The 27,871-nt window shown below is 37.7% G+C and overlaps 1 protein-coding gene across 4 annotated transcripts in view; it reads right to left on the reverse strand.

The window, feature by feature from the left end:
* Positions 1–27,871, reverse strand: part of ZZZ3 (zinc finger ZZ-type containing 3) — a 103,899-nt gene that overhangs the window by 27,153 nt on the left and 48,875 nt on the right. For all 4 annotated transcript variants that reach the window (XM_060023899.1, XM_060023893.1, XM_060023887.1 and 1 more), the window contains one exon: positions 26,243–27,798. In XM_060023899.1, coding sequence (XP_059879882.1) covers positions 26,243–27,747 — 1,505 coding nt within the window. In that variant the 5' untranslated portion in view covers positions 27,748–27,798. The remainder of the gene's footprint in view (positions 1–26,242; positions 27,799–27,871) is intronic.

Genomic DNA, 27,871 nt, shown 5'->3' on the forward strand with positions numbered 1-27,871 from the left:
GAAAGCCCATGCGCAGCAACAAAGACCCAACACAGCCAAAAATTAAAATAAATAAATAAATAAAAACAAATAAAGAAAAAACCGTGTACTTTTTTTATTTTAAAAGCATAGAAGGGGCTTCCCTGGTGGCGCAGTGGTTGAGAGTTCGCCTGCCGATGCAGGGGACACGGGTTCATGCCCCGGTCTGGGAAGATCCCATATGCCGCGGAGCGGCTGGGCCCGTGAGCCATGGCCGTTGAGCCTGTGCGTCTGGAGCCTGTGCTCCGCAATGGGAGAGGCCACAACAGTGAAAGGCCCGCGTACCGCCAAAAAAAAAAAAGGCATTTCCCTTAAGGTTTCATCAATATCCTGAAGATACAGTCATTCTTTCAATGGTCTCTACAATAAAAGTTATCAGATTTCTCTTTTCCGAGTCTATCTTAGTACCTGGAAACTGGCCTAGGATAGATCTAGATTGGAGTCTACAATCTCTGTCTACAATACTTTAACAACAACAACAAAAAAAAGCATGACAGTTAAGCTATATTTTCCTTGTCTCATCACTTTTTGTTTTATTTGGGCCTAACTTAAATAGAAGGCTTAAACAAGCTTCATACATATTTCTATACTCTGATGCCAAAGTACGGTTTTTAACATAGTTTTTCTTAGTTACAAATACCTGAAGAAGCAGTATGATTTCATTCTGTTTTCATTAACTCATTCACCTCCTATGCTAAAGTACTGCATTAAACACTCGGGATACAAAGGGCCTTTTCCTATCAGAGGTATCAGTCAAGGGGGCAACACAAATAAGTAAACAGCCAATTACAATATGGGGTATGAGTGTTGTAAAGAGGAATGCACACAATATAGGAGGGCTTTAAACAGAGGTCTCTGAGGGTCAGGAAAAGCTTCCCAAAAGAAGTTCAGCTGAGACCAGAAAGAAGAAAGGTAATTAGCTGGGGAAGAGGTGTAGAAGGGAAGAAGAGTTCAAGAATTTTTCCAACCAAACAGAAGGAACATTATGCAGAAATGCTTCTAGGCAAAGCACAGAACCTAAGACCAGAAAAAGAGGTTTGGTACGACTGGGAGTGAAGACAGAGTTGAGGCTCGAGAGGAAGAATGGGATCAATTACACAGGGGTCTGTAAAGTCAAGACGGAACTTGATTTTAAGGGCAATGGGAAGCTCTGGAGGAGTTTTAAGCTGAAGGAGAAAAATGTTGCTTTTTACAGAAACCATTCACACCAGAACAAGGAGAATGGATTAGAGTGGAGCAAGACTCCAGAAGGAGACCAATTAATGAGCTCTTGTTGTAATAACCAAGAGGAAAGACAGACTGTATTAAGGTAGTGGGCATGGAGAAAGAATGAGGTGAGTAGGTAATTTGAGAGATTTATATGGTAGGTTCTATAGCACTTAGTGACTGCCTGGACAAAAGAAATATTAAAAAAGAAAAAAATTTCAAGAAGGAGGGCCAGTGAAGCCAACTTCTAATTTTAAAAAAAATCTAAAGTAAAAGGCTATGTCCACTAGATTTCACACAAGGAAATCATTAGTAAGTCACTTCAGTGGCGTGCTGGGAGGTTTAAGCTAGACTTCAATACTTTAGGATTGAGTGAAAAGTTAACAAAAGAGAAATGGGAAATATAATCAATTTTCAAGAAATTTAGCTGTGAAGGGGAGAAAGTAAGTAGTTGAAAGGTATTTGGGAAATGAAAAGATAATCTTTAAATCAAAAAAGACTTAAGCATGTTTAAATGCAGATGGGAAAGGCACCATTAGAAAGATTGATTCTGGGGCTTCCCTGGTGGCGCAGTGGTTGGGAGTCTGCCTGCCGATGCAGGGGACGCGGGTTCGTGCCCCGGTCCGGGAGGATCCCACATGCCACGGAGCGGCTGGGCCCGTGAGCCATGGCCGCTGAGCCTGCGCGTCCGGAGCCTGTGCTCCGCAACGGGAGAGACCACGGCAGTGAGAGGCCCGCGTACCGCAAAAAAAAGAAAAAAGAAAAAAAAAAAAAGATCTATAGCCGTGAATCAGTGTGATACACCACATCAACAAGTTGAACAATAAAAACTACATAACCATCTCAACAGATGGAGAAAAAGCTTTTGACAAAATTCAATACCTGTTTATAAAGACTCTCCAGAAAGTGGGCATAGAGGGAACATACCTCAACATAATAAAGGCCATATATGACAAACCTAGAGCTAACATCATACTCAATGGTGAAAAGCTGAAAGCATTTCCTCTAAGATCAGGAACAAGACAAGGGTGCCCACTCTGACCACTTTTATTCAACACAGTTTTGGAAGTCCTAGCCACGGCAACCAGAGAAGAAAAAGAAATAAGAGAAATCCAAATGGAATGAAGAAGTAAAACTGTCACTGTTTGCAGATGACATGACAGTATATACAAAGAAAACCCTACAGATGCTACCAGAAAACTACTAGAGCTCATCAATGAATTCGGTCAAGCTGCAGGATACAAAATTAATACACAGAAATCTGTTGCATTTCTATACACTAACAACAAAAGACTGAAAGAGAAATTAAAGAAACAATCCCATTTACTGTCACATCAAAAAGAATAAAATACCTAGGAATAAACCTAAGGAGACAAAAGACTTGTACAGTACTCTGAAAACTATAAGACGCTGATGAAAGAAACTGAAGATGACACAAACAGACGGAACGATATACCATGTTCTTGGATTGGAAGAATCAACATTGTTAAAATGACTATACTACCTGAGGCAATCTACAGATTCAATGCAATCCCTATTAAATTACCAATGGCATTTTTCACAGAACTAGAAAAAAAAAATCTTAAAATTTGTATGGAGACACAAAAGATCCCAAATAGCCAAGGCAATCTTGAGAAAGAAAAACGGAGCTGGAGGAATCAGGCTCCCTGACTTCGGTCTATACTACAAAACTACAGTCATCAAAACAGTATGGTACTGGCACCAAAACAGTAATATAGATCAATGGAACAGGATAGAAAGCCCAGAAATAAACCCACGCACCTATGGTCAATCTATGACAAAGAGGCAAGACTATATAATGGAGGAAAGACAGTCTCTTCAATAAATGGTGCTGGGAAAACTGGACAGCTACATGTTAAAAAATAAAATTAGAACATTTGTTCACAGCAGACAAAAATAAACTCAAAAGGGATTAAAGATCTAAATGTAAGACCAGATACTATAAAACTCTTAGAGGAAACAAAAGCAGAACACTCTTTGACATGAATCACAGCAAGATCTTTTTCGATCTGTCTCCTAGAGTAATGGAAATAAAAACAAAAATAAACAAATGGGACCTAATTAAACCTAAGAGCTTTCACACAGCAAAGAAAACCATAAACAAGACGAAAGACAACCCACAGAATGGGAGAAAATATATGCAAACAATGCGACCAACAAGAGATTAGTCTCCAAAATTTACAAACAACTCACGTGGATCAACGTCAAAAAGACAAACAACCCAATCAAAAAATGGGCAGGAGACCTAAACAGACATTTCTCCAAAAAAAAAACACATAAAGATGGCTAAGAGGCATGTGAAAAGATGCTCAACATCACTAATTACTTGAGAAATGCAAATCAAAACTACAATGAGGGGACTTCCCTAGTGGCGCAATGGATAAGACTCTGCGCTTCCAATGCAGGGGGCCTGGGTTCCACCCCTGGTCAGGGATCTAGATCCCTCATGTATGCCACAACTAAGACTTTGCATGCCACAACTAAGAAGCCCATGTGTCACAACTTAGGAGCTCACGAGCCACAACTAAGGAGCCCACATGCTGCAACTAAGGAGGAGCCCACCTGCCACAACTAAGGAGCCCACATGCTGCAACTAAGGAGCCAACAAGCCACAACTAAGGAGCCCACCTGCTGTAACTAAGACCTGGTGCAACCAAACAAATAAATAAATCTTAAAAAAAAATAAACACACACACAATGAGCTATCACCTCACACCAGTCAGAATGGCCATCATCCAAAAATCTACATACAAGGGCTTCCCTGGTGGCACAGTGGTTAAGAATCTGCCTGCCAATGAAGGGGACATGGGTTCGATCCCTGTCCAGGAAGATCCCACATGCCGTGGAGCAACTAAGCCTGTGCGCCACAACTACTGAGCCTGTGCTCTAGAGCCCGCAAGCCACAACTATTGAAGCCCAAATGCCTAGAGCCCGTGTTCCGCAACAAGAGAAGACACTGCAATGAGAAGCCCGCGCACCACAAGGAAGAGTAGCCCCCACTCGCTGCAACTAGAGAAAGCCGGCATGCAGCAACGAAGACCCAACGCAGCCAAAAAAAAAAAAAAAAAAAAAAAAAACCTATAAACAATATGCTGGAGAGGGTGTGGAGAAAAGGGAATCCCCCTACACTGTTGGTAAGAATGTAAATTGGTATAGCCACTATGGAGAACAATATGGAGGCCCCTTCAAAAACTAAAAATAGAGCTACCATATGATTCAGTAATCCCACACCTGGGCATATATCTGGAAAATAATATGGTTCAAAAGAATATATGCACATCAATGTTCACTGCACTGCTGTTCACAATAGCCAAGACATGGAAGCAACCTAAATGTCTACCAACACGTGAATGGATAAAGAGGAAGTGGTACATGTATACAATGGAATATTACTCATCCATTAAAAAGAAATAATGCCATTTGCAGCAACACGGATGGACCTGGAGATTATCATAATAAATGAAGTAAGTCAGACAGAGAAAGACAAATATATGATATCGCTTATATATGGAATCTAAAAAAAATTGATACAAATGAACTTATATACAAAACACAAAGAGACTCACAAACTTAGAGAACAAACTTATGGTTACCAGGGGGAAGGGTGGTGGGGAGAGATAGACTGGGAGTTTGGACATGACATGTACACACTGCTGTATTTAGAACAGGTAACTGGGCTTCCCTGGTGGTGCAGTGATTAAGAATCTGCCTGCCAATGCAGTGGACACAGGTTCGATCCCTGGTCAGGGAAGATCCCAAATGCTGCGGAGCAACTAAGCCCATGCGCCACAACTACTGAGCCTGCACTCTAGAGCCCGCTAGCCACAACAACTGAGCCCGCATGCCGCAACTACTGAGCCTGCACTCCAGAGCCCGGAAGCCACAACTTCTGAGCCCGCATGCCACAACTACTGAAGTCCACGTGCCTAGAGCCCGTGCTCCACAACGAGAAGCCAACACAATGAGAAGCCTGTGCACCACAACGAAGAGTAGCCCCCACTCGCCACAACTAGAGAAAGCCCACACGCACGAATGAAGACCCAACACAGCCAAAAATAAATAAATTTATAAAAATAAATAAATAGGGCTTCCCTGGTGGCGCAGTGGTTGAGAATCTGCCTGCTAATGCAGGGGACACGGGTTCGAGCCCTGGTCTCCACATGCCGCGGAGCAACTAGGCCCGTGAGCCACAACTACTGAGCCTGCGCGTCTGGAGCCTGTGCTCCGCAACAAGAGAGGCCGCGATAGTGAGAGGCCCGCGCACTGTGATAAAGAGTGGCCCCCGCTTGCCACAACTAGAGAAAGCCCTTGCACAGAAACGAAGACCCAACACAGCCAAAAATAAAAATAAATTAATTAAAAGAAGGCTCAACCTTTTTAAAATAAATAAATAAATAGATAGATAACCAACAAGGACCTACTGTATAGCACAGAGAGCTATGCTCACTACTCTGTAATAACCTAAATGGGAAAAGAGTATGAAAAAGAACAGATACATGTATAACTGAATCACTTTGCTGTACACCTGAAACTAACACAGCATTGTTAATCAAATATAATAAAAAAAAAAAAGCATCTATAGTACTGAAGCACCATCTTTAACCAAAGGTAATTACCCTAGCACTGAAAGACTTGTGAGCCCTAAATCACAATGCCAGTGACGACTTGGATTTCACCTACACTTAACTAAGAACACTTAATAAGTCAAAATAGATGCTGGTCATACACAATCATTTATGTTTACATGATTTATGAGCATGATTAACAAGCTACTGTAATTTTTTTCACCCCATCTTTAAGATAGTTCTAAACTAATTAGTTAAACCTAGGACTCTGAACATGGCAGACAAAAATTACTATGTCTAGAAAAAAATAATAATTTCTTAAAACTAGAACCATCTATTTATTCAAGAGCCTGTCAATTCAAGTTTCAGCTAGGCTAGTAAGACATTAGAAAATCATATTTGTAAGAATAATACCTATTTTTAAATTAATCATAACAAATCCATGTAATTTGAGTTTGCATTTTTGTTGTGGTCTTCAAATGTTACTACATATTAGCTGAAGTGTTCCAGAAAACTGAAAGATTTCAATCGTTTCTTAGAATCAAAGAAATGATGGAAGATGTTCTCAAGGACATATCTTTTTCAGTAAATGAATATTAACACAAATGAATACTAAGGGAAACTATATCTGATAATTTACAGACATTTACTTATTACTTGCTCTTCAAAGTATAAGACCAAATAAATAAAAATATGATCAGAGTGCAACATATTACCATGAAACCACTTCTGACATAATGCTATTTGGACTGGCCCTTTAAAATTCTATGCTGCCTGTCTTCTAATGGCTTATAAACAATATAAGAATTTTTTAATATTATTGTAGATTATAATAGTTATGCTTAATAAATGTCAGAAGACATCTTATTATAGATGCCAAGTTAAAGATTAGCACTCACTTTTAAGGGTCATGAAAAGAAAAAAGGAAAATACATGTTCTAAGTTTAAAAGTTTTCCTCCTAAAAATAAATTTAACTTTTTCTAAAATTTAATTTTATTTATTTTTTATTTTCTGGCTGCATTGGGTCTTCCTTGCTGTGCGAGGGCTTTCTCTAGTTGCGGCGAGCAGGGGCTACTCTTTGTTGCGGTGTGCGAGCTTCTCATTGTTGCGAAGCATGGGCTCTAGGCGCGTGGGCTTCAGTAGTTGTGGCTCACAGGATGTAGAGCACAGGCTCAGTAGTTGCGGTGTATGGGCTTAGTTGTTCTGCGGCATGTGGGATCTTCCTGGACCAGGGCTCAAACCCGTGTCCCCTGCATTGGCAGGCAGATTCTTAACCACTGCGCCACCAGAGAAATCCAAATTTAAAATTCTTAATGAAATATTTTAATTGAAAAACCAATCTGAAATTTCTCTTTTTAAGTTGAATCATTAAAATTTAGTAGGGGGCTTCCCTGGTGGCGCAGTGGTTGGGAGTGCGCCTGCCGATGCAGGGGACACGGGTTCGTGCCCCGGTCCAGGAAGATCCCACATGCCGCAAAACGGCTGGGCCCGTGAGCCATGGCTGCTGCGCCTGCGCGTCCGGAGCCTGTGCTCCGCGACGGGGGAGGCCACAGAGGTGAGAGGCCAGCGTACCGCAAAAAAAAAAAAAAAAAAAAAAAATTAGTAGGGAATCCCCTGGCGGTCCAGTGGTTAGGACTCAGCATTTTCACAGCCGTGGGCTCAGGTTGGATCCCTAGTTGGGGAACTAAGATCCCCCAAGCCGCAGCGTGGCCAAAAAAAAAATAAAATTAGTCTCAGTATTGAAACTTTTAGATGGGTTCTAGAACTATCCTATATAAGGCAATGATTTTCAAACCTGGCTGAATATTACAATCATTTGGAGAGCTTTTTAAAAAAGAGAGAGAGAGGGGTGATTGAGATTCCACAGACTAAATTAGAATCTCTAGGGCAAGTCTAGGCATTCATATATTTTTAAAACATCATAAATGATTCTAATGTGCAGCTCTATTTTGCTACATTGTATCAATCCTAAAAAGCAATAAAGATTCATTATGAATTATCGGGCTTCCCTGGTGGCGCAGTGGTTGAGAGCCCGCCTGCCGATGCAGGGGACACGGGTTCGTGCCCCGGTCCGGGAAGATCCCACATGCTGCGGAGCAGCTGGGCCCGTGAGCCATGGCCGCTGAGCCTGCGCGTCCAGAGCCTGTGCTCTGCGGCAGGAGAGGCCACAGCAGTGAGAGGCCCGCGTACCGCAAAAAAAAAAAAAAAAGTAAGAATTATCAATATTAGGGACTTCCCTGGTGGTGCAGCGGTTAAGACTCTGTGCTCCCAATGCAGGGGGCCCAGGTTCGATCCCTGGTCAGGGAAAGAAACCAGCATGCCGCAACTAAAAATCCTGCGTGCCGCAACTAAGACCTGGCACAGCCAAATAAATAAATAAATATCTTCTAAGAAAGAATTATCGGGCTTCCCTGGTGGCGCAGTGGTTGAGAGTCCGCCTGCCGACGCAGGGTACACGGGTTTGTGCCCCGGTCCGGGAAGATCTCACGTACCGCGGAGCGGCTGGGCCCGTGAGCCATGGCCGCTGAGCCTGCGCGTCCGGAGCCTGTGCTCCGCAACGGGAGAGGCCACAACAGTGAGAGGCCAGCTTACCGCAAAAAAAAAAAAAATAATAATAATAATTATCAATATTAGAAACTACTATTCACAGTCGAGATGAATGAATGAAATAATTTAAAAACTAAGGGGCAAAGATAATGTATAACCGCAATACAATTTTTAAAATTATTTGTGAGTTACAGATTGTCATACTGAGTGAAGTAAGTCAGAGAAAGACAAATATGATATCACTTATACGTAGAATCTAACGAAAGGGTACAAATGAACTTATTTACAAAACAAAAGTAGAGTCACAGATACAGAAAACAAACAGGGTTACCAGGGCTAAAGGGGGGAGGGATAAATTGGGAAACTGGGATTGACACATAAACACTACTATACATAAAAGAGATAACTAATGAGGACCTACTGCATAGCACAGGGTACTCTGCTCAATACTCTGTAATGGCCTATATGGGAAAAGAATCGAAAAAAAGAGTGGATATATGTACATGTATAACTGATTCACTTTGCTGTACACCTGAAGCTAACACAACATTGTAAATCAATTATACTCCAATAAAAATGTTTTTAAAAAATTATTTGTGAGCTAAATTTAAGTCTTTACAAATCAAGAAAGCAAATTTAGGCAGTGTCACGTACCAAAAGTAATATCTCTAGTAAGCTATGTGAGAACAGTCAACTCACCAATCCCTTATGTTCTACACCCACCTGGATCTCTAAACCTTGCTGTTCGCTTCTGAATGCAAATATGTTTGAATTGAGGCTTCCCACATCTCAAAAACTTTCAATAAGCATTTGATAGTATCAGCCCTCGTTCCCTTTATGCTTAGACAGTCTTATGCCTCCTATGTTGTTTTTGGTTAAAAAAAAAATTTAAAGAATACTTGTCTTTGTTTTAGACCAGCTCTTTTCTCCATTTAAATTATATACACACACAATATTTTTTTAAGCTGGAAAATTTTTCACTTACATGGCTTTGACTGAAAAAAAACCTAAAGGCAAAAATATAATCTGTTTATAAAATATTAGCCTGCATATTAAAAATAGAAACATCATTTATTTTTCTTAGCTAAGGGAAAACGAAAATTATCCATGCCAAGAAAATCAGTATTTACAGAGTGTGCCCTTATTTTAAAGTGTCTGACGATCTTTACTTTTACCACCTTGTTTGGGTAATAGTTGGCAAGTTCTACCTTCATCAGTAAATGACTAAAACATCATCTAGCTGCTGTTAAAATATTGGTCTAAACACACAATCCCTAATACAACAGCATGCAGGAATAACTCTTCCATCTCTGAAGAAATTTGAGTATAACATATTTCTCTTAAATAGAAGCTTGTTTTCACTTGCATTTAGCTGAATTATACTTCTGAAGTCCTAATCATAGAATAAATTTGTGAAGACCAGGTCTTAAATAATGTAATAAATACCTTGATTTTATTAGAATCAAAAGAAAGAAAATTCCTTATTCTCCACTGCTATTCCTTCCACTTCTTTGGTGGGGGGACACAACTTCTGAGCCTGCGCTCTAGAGCCTGCAAGCCACAACTACTGAAGGCCGCACACAGCAACAAAGTCCCAACACAGCCAAAAATAATAAATAAAAATAAATAAATTTATTTAAAACAGGGCTTCCCTGGTGGTGCAGTGGTTGAGAGTCCGCCTGCCGATGCAGGGGACGCGGGTTCGTGCCCCGGTCCGGGAGGATCCCACATGCTGCGGAGCGGCTGGACCCGTGAGCCATGGCTGCTGAGCCTGCGCGTCCGGAGCCTGTGCTCTGCAACGGGAGAGGCCGCAGCAGTGAGAGGCCCGCGTACGGCAAAAAAAAAAAAAAAAAAAATTATTTAAAACAAAGATTTATAGATATGTGTATACACAGGTTAGTATACACACATATATTTTCTTGCTCTATCTGCTGTGACACTAAATAAAAGCAACAGCAATCCTAGTATCAGTGAGTACTCACAGCACTCAAATACTGGTTTCTAATACCATTTTCCAATAAAGGGAACTGAGGTTCCTTGCAGAGAAGGCTGATTCTAGGACTGGGGCAGGAAACATACAAGGTGAGTCTGGAGTATTTTGAAGTTCCAAAAAGTAAGAAAGTGCTCAAAAAAACAAATACACACAACAAAAATATATCACCTTAATGGGACACAGGAGCCATCAGAAAGGTTCCCAATGGCCAAAGCTGGAACAATTTGAGCAATAAAATAAAGCAGTACTAAATTATACCCCAAGGTATAAAAATAAATATTTATGAGTCCATACTGATTTAAATAAATGACTGAATAAATGAAAGAAAAGAGAAAAAAAAATATCCCACGCAGAAGAATTTCAAATAATTTATGTAAATGCTCTACCCTCTTTAAGTGTGGGCTGTACAGTGATTTCTTTCCAAACGATACAATATGGATACTGGTAGAAGAGTAACTTTACAATAAGAAATCTAACAAATACTACCTCAGTGAAGTGATCAAGGTCAACATCAACAGCAATAAATCATATTAACAGTATATCCCTTGATATGACATGATAAAAATGGCATTTTACCTCTGTGGTCTCCCTCCCAAAAGCCCACAACCCTAGTCTAATCATGAGGAAAAAAGTCAGACAAATTACAATACAGAGGCACCTATAATACCTAACCAGTATCCCTCAAAATTGCCCAGGTCATCAACAAGTCAAGTCTGAGAAACTGCCACAACCACGAGAAGCCTAAGGAGACACGAAAACTAAAAGAAATGTGGTATACTAATTGGGATTCCGGAACCAAGGAACTCTGAATACAAAGTGTTTAATAAATTTTATATGTTAATTGAACTATATTATATACAATTAATAAAAATATATCAATTCGCTAATTATAACAAATATATTATACTACTATAAGATGTTAACAGAGGAAATACTGCAGGACATATGGGAATTCTCTGTACTTTCTTCTTAATTTTTCTGTAAATCTGAAACTGTACTAAAAAATAAAGTCCATTTAAAAAATTTTGGAGAAGTTTATAGTTTCTTCACTGAGGTGGTAAAATTTGACTAGCACACCCTCAGGACTGTTATGCAGACCAAAATAATAATAATAGTAACAATTTTAAACTTTTATAAGAAATTAAGAGTAGAAAATGCCTGGTCTGAGAGTCAGGAAACATGGAACAAGTGGCAACTCTGCCACTAATTTTACAATCTTGAACATGACTTATCTTTTCTGGTCTAGGTTTTTACACCTATAAATTTAGAGGGATAAAACAGCCCCTGAAACCATTAACATCACAGCAACTGTAAAGTGTTAGAATAAATCTCTTTATCCAGTAGGTCATAACAGTAAACAAGCAATTTTGCTGTTCCTCTAAAGAGAAAAATAAAAGCCAGGTTTAATTACATGGATGATTAGCATAATAGCTGCCACTTCTACTAGGAGCTGACTTTCACCACGCTGAACCCTAGACTGGTCCAGTCATTTATTAAATGATTTATTAACTACTGTTTCTTCATCCTAAAGTAGCAAAGAATTAAAAATAACATGGATGACTGGATATAAAAATCAGATGTGAGTACAGTCTTGAAAGCAAAGAGAAATAAAACGAGAAAAAAAAAAAAAAAAAAAAACAGAAGAGCCCAGGGTGTGCCTAGCTAGCTTCAAGTTCCAAATCCTTCACAATATTTATGTTTATCTACTTTCATATCAAAACATAGCTTCAGAGTCTAACCATGGGCAATGGACCAGAAGTTATAATCCACTTCTAATATTAGAGAAGCAAGCAAATGTAAAAAGAACATTCATTCTTCAAAGAAGCCTTAATGAATGGGGTGGCAGGAATGACTGCACAGCATGGCACCAGCAGTAGAGGCATCTACAACCATCAATCTCCACAATGGTGTAGCCCCAGTTGCTCCCTCTTCTCTTTCTCTCTTTGCTTTCACAAGTGATGATCAGCAGACCAAATAATTCAAGGAAGCCTTCTTTCTACTTAACAAAAAAATGGCAACACCACCATCACAGTACATCAACTTAGGGTAGTAAGAAAGGTTGTTCAAAATTAAACAGATACAGAACTATAGAATATAATCAAGGAGTAGGATGGTCTTTACACAGTATTATTTCCCAGAATTTTTTTACTATGATGACTAGAAAAATGAGACAGAGGAGGTACGGAGAGATCCATAAAATATTCTAAATCTTTAACAAAGACAGTAATGATTAAATCAATGTGAAGAAACTACATCATGTACAACAAACCTGGTCCCACCTTCAAAGAAACTCACAATCTAGGAAAGAAGATAGTGATAGATGATGCATATGCAAAATGCCTATAAAGTTTTTCTGAAATTCTTCAGAGCCAAGTTCATTAGTCACATTAGGTTCAGGTTAGTGAGGAATGAAAGAACATCAGTTTCATTACTTACAATTTCATTTCTGACACAAAGTATATTTATTTCTCCATGTTGTATTTCTGTACCAAACCTGATTAAGAAACCAAGTAAAAATTAAATATCCTTCAAAAATTATTGCCACTGAGGATATTCTGTAAGCTGTTAGAAACTGAGTTCCAAAAACATTTTGAGCATGATGGTTGAGTCCAGTAAAGTGAGGCACTGATATCTGTAAAGTGAAAGATGTTCTACTTATTTTTGCTTTTTAAATAAAACTTAGCAAATCAGTAGTACTACCTACAGTCACATGCTACCTAATATCAATATAACCACTATGTGATTCCTGTATGTCAAAGATCCCTTCAAATTAACTAATATTTTTAATCACATATTTAAAAAGAAATAACTATAACACGGAACCTTCCTGAAGGCTCCTAAGTCTACATACGTTATACATTCCTGAGTGCTCTTTATTAACAATTTTCTCTTAAAGAATTCTCATTAATTGGCTAGGCATGTTTCCCATCCTTGCCCTTGCAGAAACCATGATTCCTCTCCCCCAAATCATTGGTTTTTCTCTAAATAACCAGTATTCATATTTATTATCATTAGCATTACTGGCTTCAATTTCCCAGTATGAAGAAAATTCACAAGTCTCTGATTCCTAAGATCCCTTTGGTGTTCTTCTTAAGAATGATAGTAATACTTAAAATGTCAGTCTAGGGCTTCCCTGGTCGGCGCAGTGGTTGAGTGTCCGCCTGCCGATGCAGGGGACACGGGTTCGTGCCCTGGTCTGGGAAGATCCCACATGCCGCGGAGCGGCTGGGCCCGTGAGCCATGGCCGCTGAGCCTGCGCGTCCGGAGCCTGTGCTCCGCAATGGGACAGGCCACAACAGTGAGAGGCCCACGTACCGCAAAAAAAAAAAAAAAGTCAGTCTAATTATAATAGATCACCATGATTTGGCTAAAGTAACCCAAAGTTGTTTTCACTGTAAAGTGAATGCCAGCTGAGGCCAACAGTTTCTCTCAATGTATTATTAGGATTCTATAATCCTGACTTCGAGAGAGAATCTACTAATATTTTTTTTTAAAACTCCCCACTTAAGCAAAAAGTTAATGATTAATAACTGACTTTTCCTTGTTAAAAACAATGATTTTCATATTTTTGTACCAAGCAGCTCTACTGGTAAAAATAAAATAAAAATTGTGGCACATGCTTCCAATATATGTATACTTACTTATAAATTATGTTTTACTGTACTTATTATATACATTATAAACAAATACAAAGAACTCCCAAAATTCTTAAGAATAAGGAAAAATACATATAAATAGCATTTTCTTCCTATCTCCCAATGGATTTTCTTGAGCATCCTCTGGTACGCACATACCTTATCCATACTTTGTCATTCTTTTTACTGTGTTAAAATTCACATAGTAAAAATTTCACCGTTTTAACCATTTTAAAGCATACAATTAAGTGGCATTTAGTACATTCACAATGTTGTGCAACCATCAGCCCCTAGCAACCATTAACCTGCTTTTTATCTCTGTGAATATGCTTCTTCTAGATATTTCACATAAATGAAATCATATAATATGTGACTTGTTGTGTCTGGCTTCTTTCACTTAGCATAATATTTTCAAAATTCATCCATGTCGTAACATGTAAAAGTACTTCATTCCTTTGTATGGCTGAATAGTATTCCACTGTATTGATAAAACTTCATTTTTTAATCAATTCATCAGTTTATGGACATTTGAGTTGTATCCACCCTCTTACTACTGTGAACAGTGATGCCATGAACATCTGTGTACAAGGGTTTTTTACCTGAATACCTGTTTTTAAAAATTCTTTTCAGTATATATCTAAAAGTGGAATTGCTGGATCATATGGTAATTTTATGTTTAATATATCAAGGAACTTCCAAACAGATTGCTACAGTAGGTGTACCATTTTATTTTACATTCCCACTAGCAATGTACGAGGATTCCCACAACCCATTTTATAGATATCTAACTGATCAAGAATACAATTTGACCCAAAACACCAACTGGTCTATAATGGGCATGTTTTGACCACCTACATTGCCCACCAACCTCTTTCCTAGAAGATATCCTTGCAGAAAGGATATGCCACAACAGACTGTCTCCAGCTCCACCCTACCTCCCTCCCACAGTAATTCCACCCCTGACCATTGATAATTTTGCCAGGGATAGAAACCTGACCCAGGAGAGTCCATCTACTGAAAAGTCAATAACCAGGTTCTCTTTAGAGAATGTGAGAAGCAGCTCTGCAGAATAAAGATGACGCAGTGTGGGAATCAGGACAAGCACAGTGGGAAGTCATTGCCATTCGCAAACTGAAATTATGGGGGAAAGAAGGCAAAAAGTGTGCAAAGAAACATTGGTAAAGAGAAAAACCACAGTCCGTGCTGCACAAAGAGAAACAGAGGTAAGAGAGTATAATCTTGGATACTGACAGGTTATAATTTCATGAGGCTTGGTTAGACTTTATTTCCTGACACTGGATATTCATAAGACTGTCTACTATTTATTCAAAATAAACTTTTTTTTTATTTGACATACTTTGAATGGGTTTCTGATTCCTGAAACCAGCAAGTTCTTACTAAAACAAGCTCCGACAACCTTGACTTTATTTCTCTCACTAGTTTTAAATAACCTGAAGAGGTTCCTTACTAATTAATGGATTTTAATATTTTGTATTCAAATTGAATACCTTTTGAAGAACCATACAAAGGCTTTCACAGGGAGTTTTTAAAAGAATGTGAGTATCATTCTTTTTAATCCACACTTTTATAGGCTCCAAATAATGCGGTTTTTTCCCTCCCTAAAGACTCCAGGTTTCTTGTAGTAATAAACCTTAAAAGATGATCTTTCAACTTGTTCCTAGTACCTGTTTTTCTAAATCTAATCAACAGAATTCTTGAGTTTTCCTTCTTAAATAGGAAGCTGAGTGCAACTGTATTGTGGTCAATATTATAAAAGTTGCACAGTCATCTAGAAAAAATCCTGACCAGTCAGACCAAGATTCACATATTTTCCCTACTCAAGAGTTTTAGATTACCCACTCTAAGAAACAATCCTCTGTAACATCTAAAAAGTTCACCTTCTATTCTGGAATTGCAAATAAATTAAAGTTTCAAATAATTGCGACAAGCTAGTAATTTCTAGTTATAAGCTAATACTCTAACAGGCAACACACCTCAAATATAAGCAAACTACAAATCTGTTAGGGTATCTGATCATTTCACAATAACTTCAAAGGCACAGGATATGTCTTGTCATATTTAATTATTTCTAGTATCTACTCAAAATTATGAGTTTGTACAGAGAAAGGTGGATAATAACCTCTGATGAAAATCTTTAAATAACAGGACAGACACACATACATAGACAGGGACACACATTTTCTTTCAAGTCCTTCAATTCAATAAAGACAACCTCAACCAAATTCTTATCATTCCATATGCTTTCTAAAGGCTGCTGGCAAAACTCTAGATTGTAAAAATATATCTGAAGCCATATAAAACATTCTGATCATACCAAACTTGTAAATTTGTTTTATAATACAATGACTTCTTCTCTTTGGGTCTGGTATTAACAACTGAATTTACTTTTTTATATGACCATGTAAAAACATTATTTTAACCAGGTACTGTGTTCAGACAACCATCCCTGATCACGAGACACCCCCTGCCATTATCTCTTCCCAGTTCCTGAGTTTAGTGAACTATGTGAATGATTATGCAGGTTATTCATTTTTTCTTTTGAAAATTTAAATCCTAGATATTTTTAAGTAAAAAAAAGGGAAATCATCACTAATACTAACTCCATAAATTCAGAATCTTAAAAGTCAAACTAATGGCATAAAAAAATTTCTAGTATGAAAAGCATGCCAAATTTTTCTGACATTTTCAAAGCAGGATAAGGCTTGACGTATCAATGATGATACATCAACCGACTAGTAAGGCATGGACACCTCAAAGAGCTTGAGGTTCACTGTATGGTACATGTTTACAGGAAATCATAATTTGCTATGACAAAGAACACAAGGAGTAATTAATTAGTCATGGGAAGATATGAAAGATCTCACAGAGAATATGATATCTAAACTGTGACAGCCTTCTCCCTTTGCAGACAGGGAAAGGAAGGTAACCAGGGCAAGGGGGTAAGAGTGGACTAGAGCAAGCAGTTAGGCATATGAGAAATTCTAGAGTGAAAGAATACAATCATCAAGGAACTAAAGGCTTAATCTGTTTCAAATACAGAGTGAGAGGCAGAAAGTAAAGGAGAATATTTTAAAATCATGCAGTAATTCATTTTAAGGAATAGGTTTTGGGGCTTCCCTGGTGGCGCAGTGGTTGAGAATCTGCCTGCTAATTCAGGGGACACGGGTTCGAGCCCTGGTCTGGGAGGATCCCACATGCCGCAGAGCAACTAGGCCCATGAGCCACAACTACTGAGCCTGCGCGTCTGGAGCCTGTGCTCTGCAACAAGAGAGGCCGCAATAGTGAGAGGCCCGCGCACTGTGATGAAGAGTGGCCTCCGCTTGCCACAACTAGAGAAAGCCCTCGCACAGAAACGAAGACCCAACACAGCATAAATAAATAAATAAATAAATAAATAAATAAACTCCTACCCCCAACATCTTCTTTTAAAAAAAAAAAAAGAATAGGTTTTATTTTAAAGACATTTATGCCAGCTACAATACAGGAATCCATGGGGGAAACAATACACTCTCATCACAGAAAGCAACTGAGGAATCATTTCCAATAATCTAGAAAAGAGAAGATAGTGGCATTAATTTAAGATTAATTTAAGAAAGTGACATTAATAATAAAGAAATAAAGTTGAATCAACATTGGTGGGAGAGGAGGGTATGGTGAAGAAGTAACTGAAGAAAAATAGGAGTACATTTTTCTAGACTGGGCAAATGAAAGACCCTACCAACTAAGTAAAAAGATGGTGTTGTTTATTGGGTGTGTATGGAGGAAGCAACGATGAGTTCAACTTTAGACATGTTCCACTGAGTTATTGTGAGACATGTAAATGGAGATATCTTATAAACGCTCCAAAGTTCAAGAATAATCTGACTGGACATGTAAATTTGGAAATCCATCAGTATATAAGATGGCAATTTCACAGCAGTGAGAATGCCCAGAGAGCATGCAAAATATGAAGAAAGTAAACAACTGAAGCCTGAGTAGGGCCAAAAGTAAAGGGAAGAGCAGACAAAGAGAATTCAAAATCATATATACAGATAGACAGACATATATGAAACAATAATTAGAATTACAGAAATCAAATCATGTCAACTTTATAGATGAGAAAACTGACAACCACAGAAGTTAAAGACATTTACCCAGCTCCATAGTACCAGTTTAGAACAGTAATGGAAGGGGACTAGAACACTCCTCAAATCTAGTCCAACCTCTGAAAATAATTTACAAATAAAAATTTTTTAAATATTGAGATTCTACAATTAAACGAGTTAGCATTTTAAAAACACAAACACTGGGAATTCACGGGCAGTCCAGTGGTTAAGACTCCGTGCTTCCACTGTAGGGGGCCCAGGTTCCAGCCCTGGTTGGGGAGCTAAGACGCTGCATGCTGTGTGGTGCAGCCAAAAATAAAAAATAAGTAAATAAAAAGAAAAACACAAACATTATCTACTCATGATTGGTGTCTTAAGAAAAACTCTAATTTTGACAGAAAATGTTATATTTGTTGCCTTTAACCTGACTCTTCACACCCATATATATATTTTGAAGTGTTTATTAAGAAGCTACTTTAGGTTTTGATTGTAATCTTTTTCACTCCCACTTCCTACCCTCATTGCCAATAAACTTTTAGCATGACCCTTGCTCTCTAACTAAAGTTTAAGCAGAGCAAAATAATCTTATGCTTTTATATTCTGAGACCTATTATTTAAAACATGATAAAAATACATTTAAAAATTATGGGGAAAGATAATGTGAGACAAGTGAAAAGTAGCAAAGAAAGAAAGAGTTCAGCCAAAATTTTTCAACTTAATACAAATGATAAAAATTACGGTACCAGGCAAAATAGATTTCTGCATAATACTCTACATTTAATTTTATTTAAGAAAAAAATATATAAAAGAAACTGGACTAAACTGATAGTTGTAAAAAGGGAACATTCATCATGGCTTTCTGAAAATATAATACAGAAAGTTTGGTCCAGCAAAAAGATCTGAAGGGTCTAAGAAAAAGAGCTAACTAAAATCCAGATACATTACATTACTCCTTAATCATTTATGGCTACCATTCTAAACCTAGTAAATAATGTTTCATATCTTCTTGTATGTCACTTTCTCTTTTACTCTCCTCCTGAAGTATATATCGACCAGTAACCCAATTTTTTACTTCTGCCTCAACCATAACAATACCTCATCAACACAACTAAAACAATGTCAAGTTTCTTTTTACCTTCATTCTTCAATTCAAATCGTTATTAGTCCAATTTCTCTGACTTAAGCTTCTTAGCAAAAGAAGTCACTTAAACTGATTTTTAAGGTATAAATAAAAACTAGGGACTTCCCTGGTGGTGCAGTGGCTAAGACTCCACACTCCCAATGCAGGGGGCCCGGATTCGATCCCTGGTCAGAACTAGATCCTACATGCATGCCGCAACTAAGAGTCTGCATGCCACAACTAAGACCTGGTGCAGCCAAATAAATAAATAAATATTTTTTAAAAAAACAAAAACAAAAAAACTAGCCCTCACTGTCACAGGAGCATCAACAAAAAATCATTTCCAAATGGCCAAACCGTAGGCTGGGCGTGAGTGTCATGAGAAGAAAACACACCTAATGTATATTAAAATTAAATCAGAGATTTTCGCTTCCGGTTATGACAGAGTAGCTAACACTGAATACCCTCCTGCTATACATAACTAGCAAACTGGAGAAAATATAGAAACAATTACTGTCAGACAATGGACAACAGGCAGAGCAGAACTATGACCTGTGAGAGAGGGCAAACAAATGAGCTAAGCCCTAGGATCACACTCACTTTCTACATAGAAGTACCATCAGTATCATGAAATAAGAAGGGGTCTGGATGAGCAGAGAGACAGAAAACAGAGTTTGGGCAAGCTGAAGCAGCTGGAATTTGTGGGACAGAGCACCAAAGAAGAAGCGAAAAAGAAAAGGATGGAACACAGAAACCTAGAGTCTTTGGCTTGAACATAAAGCTGCACATATAAAACATGAGATTCCACAGGACCAAGCAAAGAGTAACTACCAGTATTCTCATGAGGCTAGCTAGAGTCATTAGGGTTTCAACTAGCCAGAGTAAAGACCTTTTTAAAAGAGACACCAGAAAGGCCATGGCATAGAAGTGAGGCTAAACTAGATCTAGAGCACAGGCTACTCTGGACTTCCCCCTAACAGAGCTAAAAGTATAAGCCTTATTAAGACCAAGCTTATTATCAAGTAAATTAACTGCCTGTCAGATCAAATTTCAACACTTTTTAAAGAAAGAACAAAATCCAGACAGTCAACAACATATTTACAATGTCTACCACACAAATATTACTAGATATGTGAAAATAAAATCATAACACACTACAGAGAATTCTATCTACTGAGAGAACCCTGAACAAATTACTCAGTCTCCTCTCATCACTTTACAAATTTCCCTCTGTTAAAACCAGAAATTAAAGAGACAAGTAGAAGCAGCTTTCCATAATAATGCAAAGGAAATGTGGTAGAGAGATTCCACTAAAGTAAGAGGGAGGAAGGGAGGAGGGTGGGGAGGAGTAGAACAGTCACAGACAGATCTTCCCACTTATTACTGTACATTATAATACCTGATGACGTGCATCATCAAAGAAACAGTATATATGGTATAGGCTACTAATACATAAAAATATAACATTTTTAGCCTACTATAAAAATTTACAGAAATAAAGCTCCTGCAACTAAAGGCTAAGCTTCAATCAGTCTCAAATAAATGATAATTATTTTAGATGGGTTTTATTTCTAATGAGTATTTATTGCCATGTATAAAGAAACAACTATTGTTTATTCAAAATTTAGATACCTGGTAACTTACATAAGACACAGCCTCCAAATCAGACAGGAAGCAAACAAGAAAACCCACAATTAAAAAAAAAAAAATTTCATGAACTAATGCTCATTTACTAATTCAAAAAGAAATTTCTCAGTGCATCTCTTAAAAATCATGAGACAATTCTTACAAGCTTGGTTATTCTTGGTTTCCAAGTTGAAAGAAAACTGAAAGCAATTAGAAGGGAAGGCTGAATTATTAGAAGGTAAGTACCATCACAGCACAAGTGACTAATGAAAGTCAACAAAAATTAAGAAAATCATAAGAAGCCAGAGAACTTAGAAAAGAAGCCACATTCTAAGAGCATAAAAAGCGGAGAAGCCCAAATCATTTAACACAGGTGAAAACAGACCTTCTGGCAGTGATGCCAGAAAAAGTATCACCACATAACCCCTGCCAGCAAAGATGACCCTAAATCAAAAAGAACAGATTAAATTACACTCGAGTATAAATATAGTTCAGTCACAGGCAGATAGTTACTTTTGGAAACCATTGACATTAGTTGAAATAAAAGATGTTGGTATTCAAAGGAAAAAACAAAGAATTCACTGAATATTTTGACTAGTCAATGGCTTACTCCACTTCAACCCAAAATTTTATACTTAGGACACTTATCTCCCTCCTCCCATTAATCTTTGTGTCAAACTACTGGGGCCAATCTGGCTCTTGTATTCCACAGTGTTTTCCCATGAGTTTTCCCTAGTAACTTTTGACTTTAATATACCTAATTGCATTCTAAACTACCCTCCATAAAGTATTTTTTGCGCATTATCCAAATCCTCTATGTAAAGTCAAGTTGTAGCTGTAATTTTATTTCCCCAGTTTACTGTACATGGGAGTTATCCTTCACAGACACACTAACAAAATGTTCTTCAAAACAACGAACACGGGCTTCCCTGGTGGCGCAGTGGTTAAGAATTCGCCTGCCGATGCAGGGGACACGGGTTCGAGCCCTGGTCCGGGAAGATCCCACATGCCGCGGAGTAACTAAGCCTGTGCGCCACAACTACTGAGCCTGCGCTCTAGAGCCCACAAGTCATGACTACTGAAGCCCCATGCGCCTAGAGCCCGCGCTCTGCAACAAGTGAAGCCACCACAATGAGAAGCCTGCGGACTGCAACGAAGAGAAGCCCCCACTCGCCGCAACTAGAGAAAACCCGCACACAGCAACGAAGACCCAACGCAGCCAAAAATAAATAAAATTTATTTTTTAAAAAAAATGAACATGAAAGTATTTCATTCAATAAACAGGTTACTTACCTATAAGGCTGATTCTCTGACAGATAAAACCAAATAATTATGATTACAATTACAGAGCTTAAACTTGGGCTAACAAATTTTGAAAACTGGGTATCCAAGATCTGCTCCATTAGAGTCCTCAACCTAGAAATCCCAAAAGTCCATGGAATAAATCTTTATTGGATCAGGGAACCTAGTTCAGACTATCAACTGAAAGACAGAAGTTCTAACCCCATTTCTACCCAGAATTCATCATACTTTAAGTAAATAACCTAAAAACCTTGATTATGAGTTAGGAAACAGGGACTGCCACCTATGCTGTCTATTTCCAAGTAGTTGTGGGTGTCAAATGAGAAACTAGATGAAATTACTTTGTAAATTATGAAACACACTACAAATGTAAAATTATTTTATCCAGGGCCGGATTTCAACTCTAGTGCTTTCTAAGCAAAATCCATCCCTAGTCTTGGAGTTTTCTGGCCCTTTGAAAGAAATTACCTTGACAAACAATAAAAGTAGTCTCATAGGAAGTAGTGAATCTAGAAGAATTGATGAGGATTTTCCTATGTAGCTTCTGAAACTGATGAAGTATCAAATGATTCCTCATAAGCACTGTGCAACAGAAGGACATATAATTATTTAGTACATTAATGTTTTCAGAGAATCAAGTTTGAAACTACAATTCTTGTAATATTCCTTAATATGATTTGAAAACAAGATTTTTACCTGAACACTACATGAGCAACACTCTTAGATGAGCAATAACTATCTTACGCTTTCATTATCTAGAAACTTACAAATCAATATCAACATTAGCAATATTATCAATGAGTTAAATCATTTGTAAGACCTCAAAAATCTAGAAACCCTAAATCTGACTTTCCACCCTCTATCTGTTCATAAAAGCTTTCATGAAGCTATCCAAGGCCCTTCAAGTACAAATTTATTTAAGTATTCTTGTACAATGAGAATTCAGAGGCAACTGACCAAATCACATTTCTATTTGAAAATTTATTTTCCAGTGACTGCCTTGTGAATTGGAAGGAAAGCTCTGAACATTAAATCCCAGGACCTGAAATCTTCCATATCTTCTCTCCCTAGAACCAGAACTTCAAACTTTAGAAGTCAGTTTCAGTGTCTCTGATTCAAAATCACCAAAGGTCCATTCTCAAACAGAAAGAGCAATCCACAGTTTTAAGCACATGATTTCAGTTAGTCCAGCTTTTTAGGCCAAAAAGAGAGTCATTAGGTATTATCTACCACTTTAACAGACTCTATCAACCTAGAAGATGAGAGTGTCTAGAGCTGAAGTATATTTCTTTTTGATTCCCCACCCCCTAATCTTTAAGAAGGCATATTCTAGTAAAATACTCCACAGCTGGAATCACACCAGAGAAGAAGATACTCTTCAGTCCCTTGATCACAGTGGAGTTCTCCATTTGGATAAATAAATACATAAAAGCACCTATGGGTTTATATGCTGGAGAAGAGGGATGGTATCTAGAGAGGAAACAGGGCAAGCACCCAAAACATCTGTAGGCTCATTTCTCTGGCCTATGGCCTAATTACCATGAATCGGGTCTAAGTCTAGGACTCGACATAGAATATCTTTTCAAACATTTAGAAGTGATTAGATGACCTTGTATATGATAGCCCTGCAAACAAGATGGATAAATTATAGGATGAATGCTAGGACAGAAGGTTGCTGATTAATTAATGTTAATTCAAAGAACTGTAACTGGAACAAAGAGCTATGGCCTCCTGGCTCCAGACAAAGAGCTACGTCACACTCAGTGTCTTCTATTCATAATATATTTTCTAAACTGGCCATCAGGAAGTACTCATTCCCTAGTGGTGGAGATCTGTGTGTGCAGGAGGACAATAATCCATCTACCCCAAGTGTTTTTTTTTCTTCTTTCTTTCTTTCCCCAAAGTACCTTTTAACATTTTCCAACTGCCAGAAATTTATTTGAGAATTAAAAGCACTAGACAGGTATCATGACGCTATTTTCAACAATGACAATTTGGGTAAAAAGAGTCAAAACATTTTCTCTAACCATCTCCTGGTTCTAGATAGGAACAGGAATTTTACTGGAACAGATTACATGTGATATGATCAAACACCTCGTCCCAATTTTTCTTAAATTATCTTTAACCAAGATGCTAATCAAGATGCTCCCTCTCCATCCCACTTCTGCTGATCTGCTTCCTTTGGGGGAAAAAAAAGTTAAAAGTGAAAGGTCAAAGGTGCTATTTTCAAAAGATTTGGAAAAAGCAAAAAAGCAAGAAGGAATCAATTCTGTTGCCCAAAGTCACCCAACAAGGCACTAATTTAACTTGAGAACACTGTCCTAATAAAGCAACTATCATCCAAATTCCAAAGTACTCTGTATATCCTAAGGAACCCATGAAACTATTGTTCTCATTCTCAAATGTTTAGGAATATGCACCTTACTCTTCAAATGTTACGGCCACTATCTTTAGAGAATCATTTTATAGGAACATCATTCTTCAGAATCACCAGAAGAGCTCTTATCAAAAAAGTAACATAATGTACTAATGGGAAAATATTTTCCATGATTAATAACCAGTTGACCCTTAATAAGAGAGTACCTCTTTTGCCAAAGAAACAATAAAAAGCAAAGAATAGAATAGAGTATCATTTTGTAAATATGCATACTTCCAGACTTTTCGGTATTTCCCCCAAGACACATGCTCTGCTTCCTAGTGCCTGCAGGAAAAAACTCTACTTTTGAAAACTGATACATGATACTAATGGTAAGAACTCAATTTATCTCAAATTGAAAAAACTTCATTTATGAATTTTTTTTCATCTCAAACTGGACTTCAAACATTTCAAATACATGAAAATGCTAACAGTTCCACAAAATAAGTAAAACGCTCAGATAAAATGATCTATGAAACACAATATTAAAATGCTGTTTATAAAGAAAACAGAAGAAAATTTTCAGAAAAGAGACCTATGCTAAAAGGCCACCATGTTATCATGTACAAATCTAAACTATCTATAATGCGTGGCAAAAGATTATTATATTCTACAAGGCAGGATTTGATACTTTCATCCAATATATAGCAGGATCTGACAGCTGCCACAACAAAAACATTAAAAAGGTTCCTCAAATGAGTATTTTTACACAGTTTATATAATCTGATTGTGATATTTATTCAAAAGCCTACTCTGTAAAAGTAAACGTGATTAAGTCTATCTTTTACTATTGCTGATCATGATATTTATGATAAGCACTTTTGTTAACAGTTCCTTTCACGATTTAGACATAGCTCCAATTCATTTGTTATTGCCCAGAGTACTGTAAAGAAAATCTAAGCAAAATCGTGATAAATCTGGACATGGAATTCTTTATTTTAAAAAGTACCTTTATCACAAAGGTTGAGAACAGATAGTATTTTAAGATACAGTCTCCCCTTATAATTTAGAATCAGGAAAATAAAGAAATCTGTCTCAAATGCTTTATGTAAACTATAGAGCAGACTTAACTCTTGCTAAGCTAATTACAACATACAACTAGCTGTCACAGTATTAACAGTAATATCTACTTCTCTACATCACAAAAGTCAAAGATGATGCATAAAGCACATTGTTTAAATCAAAAGTTTTAATTGGAAATTAGATGTAAATAACTAAGATAAATGTAGATTTGTAGCCTGCCAGATTTCCCTTATTTGGATGATGTTTATTCACTCATTAATTGTTCTACATTATGTGGACACCATATACACTTCATAAAGCTCTACAAGTGTACTGTGATAACTAAAGATGTTTCTATTTTATAAATTAACTCAAATAATATAAAACTTATTAAAAAATAAAAACACCATCAACCATGTTTCCACATGTCTTTTCTAATTTCAGATGTGTGAAATCTTAAAACTAGAAAACCATAACGCCATTGAGAAGGCTAATAAAGCTGGATGTTAGTCTTTTTTTGGAAAATTTTTTTTTAAGAGTTGAGAATATCATTGTGTTAAACCCAAAATTTCAGCTAAAGCATTAATTTTAGCTGTAATAAAAATGCTATAGACATTATGAATAAATGAAAACTTGGGGAATAATAAACAAAGCAGAATTCATGGTTACCATATTTACACATACTCTTTGTTGTGTTTCAGTGCCACATGATCTGATTCAAAGTAATAAACATCAGGATCATCATCTTCCTCTTCTGTAATGTGCGGATTGGCACTCTCTTTGGCAGATGGCAAATGTCCAATATTGAGTCTTGCCTCTGAGGATGGCTTACTTAGTCCTTCACTCCCATAATTTTCAGAGTCACAACATATGCCTTTTTCATTGTGAGAAATTTCATCGGGATTTGTGACAGACTGACTTATATTATCACTAACAGGTGCATTTGTTTCACTGGGATTAAGATTATTCTCCTCAAGTTGTCCATTTTCTCTGCAAGGAGAACTGTTTTTAGTGGGACTACCTCTGGTAGGGGCCGCCCTCCGGGGTGAAGTTCTCAGAGTATACCGATGTTCTTGAGGTTCTGATAAAGACATCATTTGAGCCGAAATACAGTCTAGAACAGAAGATGGTTCTGGTTCTCCGGAGACTGGCATACTCTCAAGACTTGTGTCCAGGGCGTTATTGGTGTTTTCATTACACTGCTCTTTTGAGGCACTGCTATCTCCCACCACATCTACTTCCTCCTCAGAATCCCTTAAAGATGAATGAATTTCAGAAAAGGGGCCTGTAGCTGGCTCAGTAGTCAGCTGATTAACATGTTCCACAGGCAGGCAGGCAGTTACTATTTTGTGGTCCTCCAACTTGACCTGCACTTCTGAATTTGTGCAAGGCACGTTATGGTCTATATAACTGTCCTCCTTCCTACTACCAAGGAACATTGAAGTGTGGGTATCCGAATCCCCATTTTCAGCTACTGATTTCTCCTGCAACACATAGGAACCAGTGCTATTTTGTTTAGTGTTCCCATCGGACTGACAGTCATCACAGTTTACAACAGCTGAATCACTGTCATCAACACCATTGACAGCCAAATAGCCCGTGATTTCTTCAACTACTGTAGAATTAAGTGGCCCTTCCTCACTGACATTCACCTTTTTAATTTCCCTTTTCTCACAATCATCCAGTATAAGACATCGACAAGCTCGTTTAGTCCCTTGAAAATCTGCATCATTGTCCACTACTGTACTCCTCTGTTCTACTGACTCCTTGTCTGATTTTATAGGTGAATCTTCTTCTGAACTGTTTGGTGCTTCAGATCTAAGACAACGCTTAATTCTTTTTAAAACTGGTGAAACAGGTTCTGTTTGCCTTCTTTCACAATTTTCTACAGACTGCCTTTCTATGTTATCTTTTTCTGAAGAAGGAAGTCCTCTTTTCCTAGGGCTTACCCATGACTCTCGAGTACTCTGCTGTTTTATATCAGTAGTTCTTCCATTATTATTTCCTTTCTGAATTTGCACAGGCTCTGGTCTCTTCTTTGGTGATCTTGATCGTACTTGAGAATGAGAAGAGATTTCTTCAGGATGAGCAATGCTACGATTCCTTAAAGTTCTACCACAAAAAGATTCATCCAAGCCGTTTAACCCCACTGTTGATCTTGTAACACGAGTAGATCGGGAAGCAGCCATACTATGGCAAGTCCCTACAATACGGTCATCATGATCCACTCATTGGGAAACCTTCAAAAACGTAAACAAAATAATGAGAAAAAGGTAATAGTTAATACACCTAAAACAAAAGTATAAAGCTATA

This window comes from Delphinus delphis, chromosome 1, assembly GCF_949987515.2.
Source record: "Delphinus delphis chromosome 1, mDelDel1.2, whole genome shotgun sequence".
Classification (NCBI taxonomy): Eukaryota; Metazoa; Chordata; class Mammalia; order Artiodactyla; family Delphinidae; genus Delphinus; species Delphinus delphis.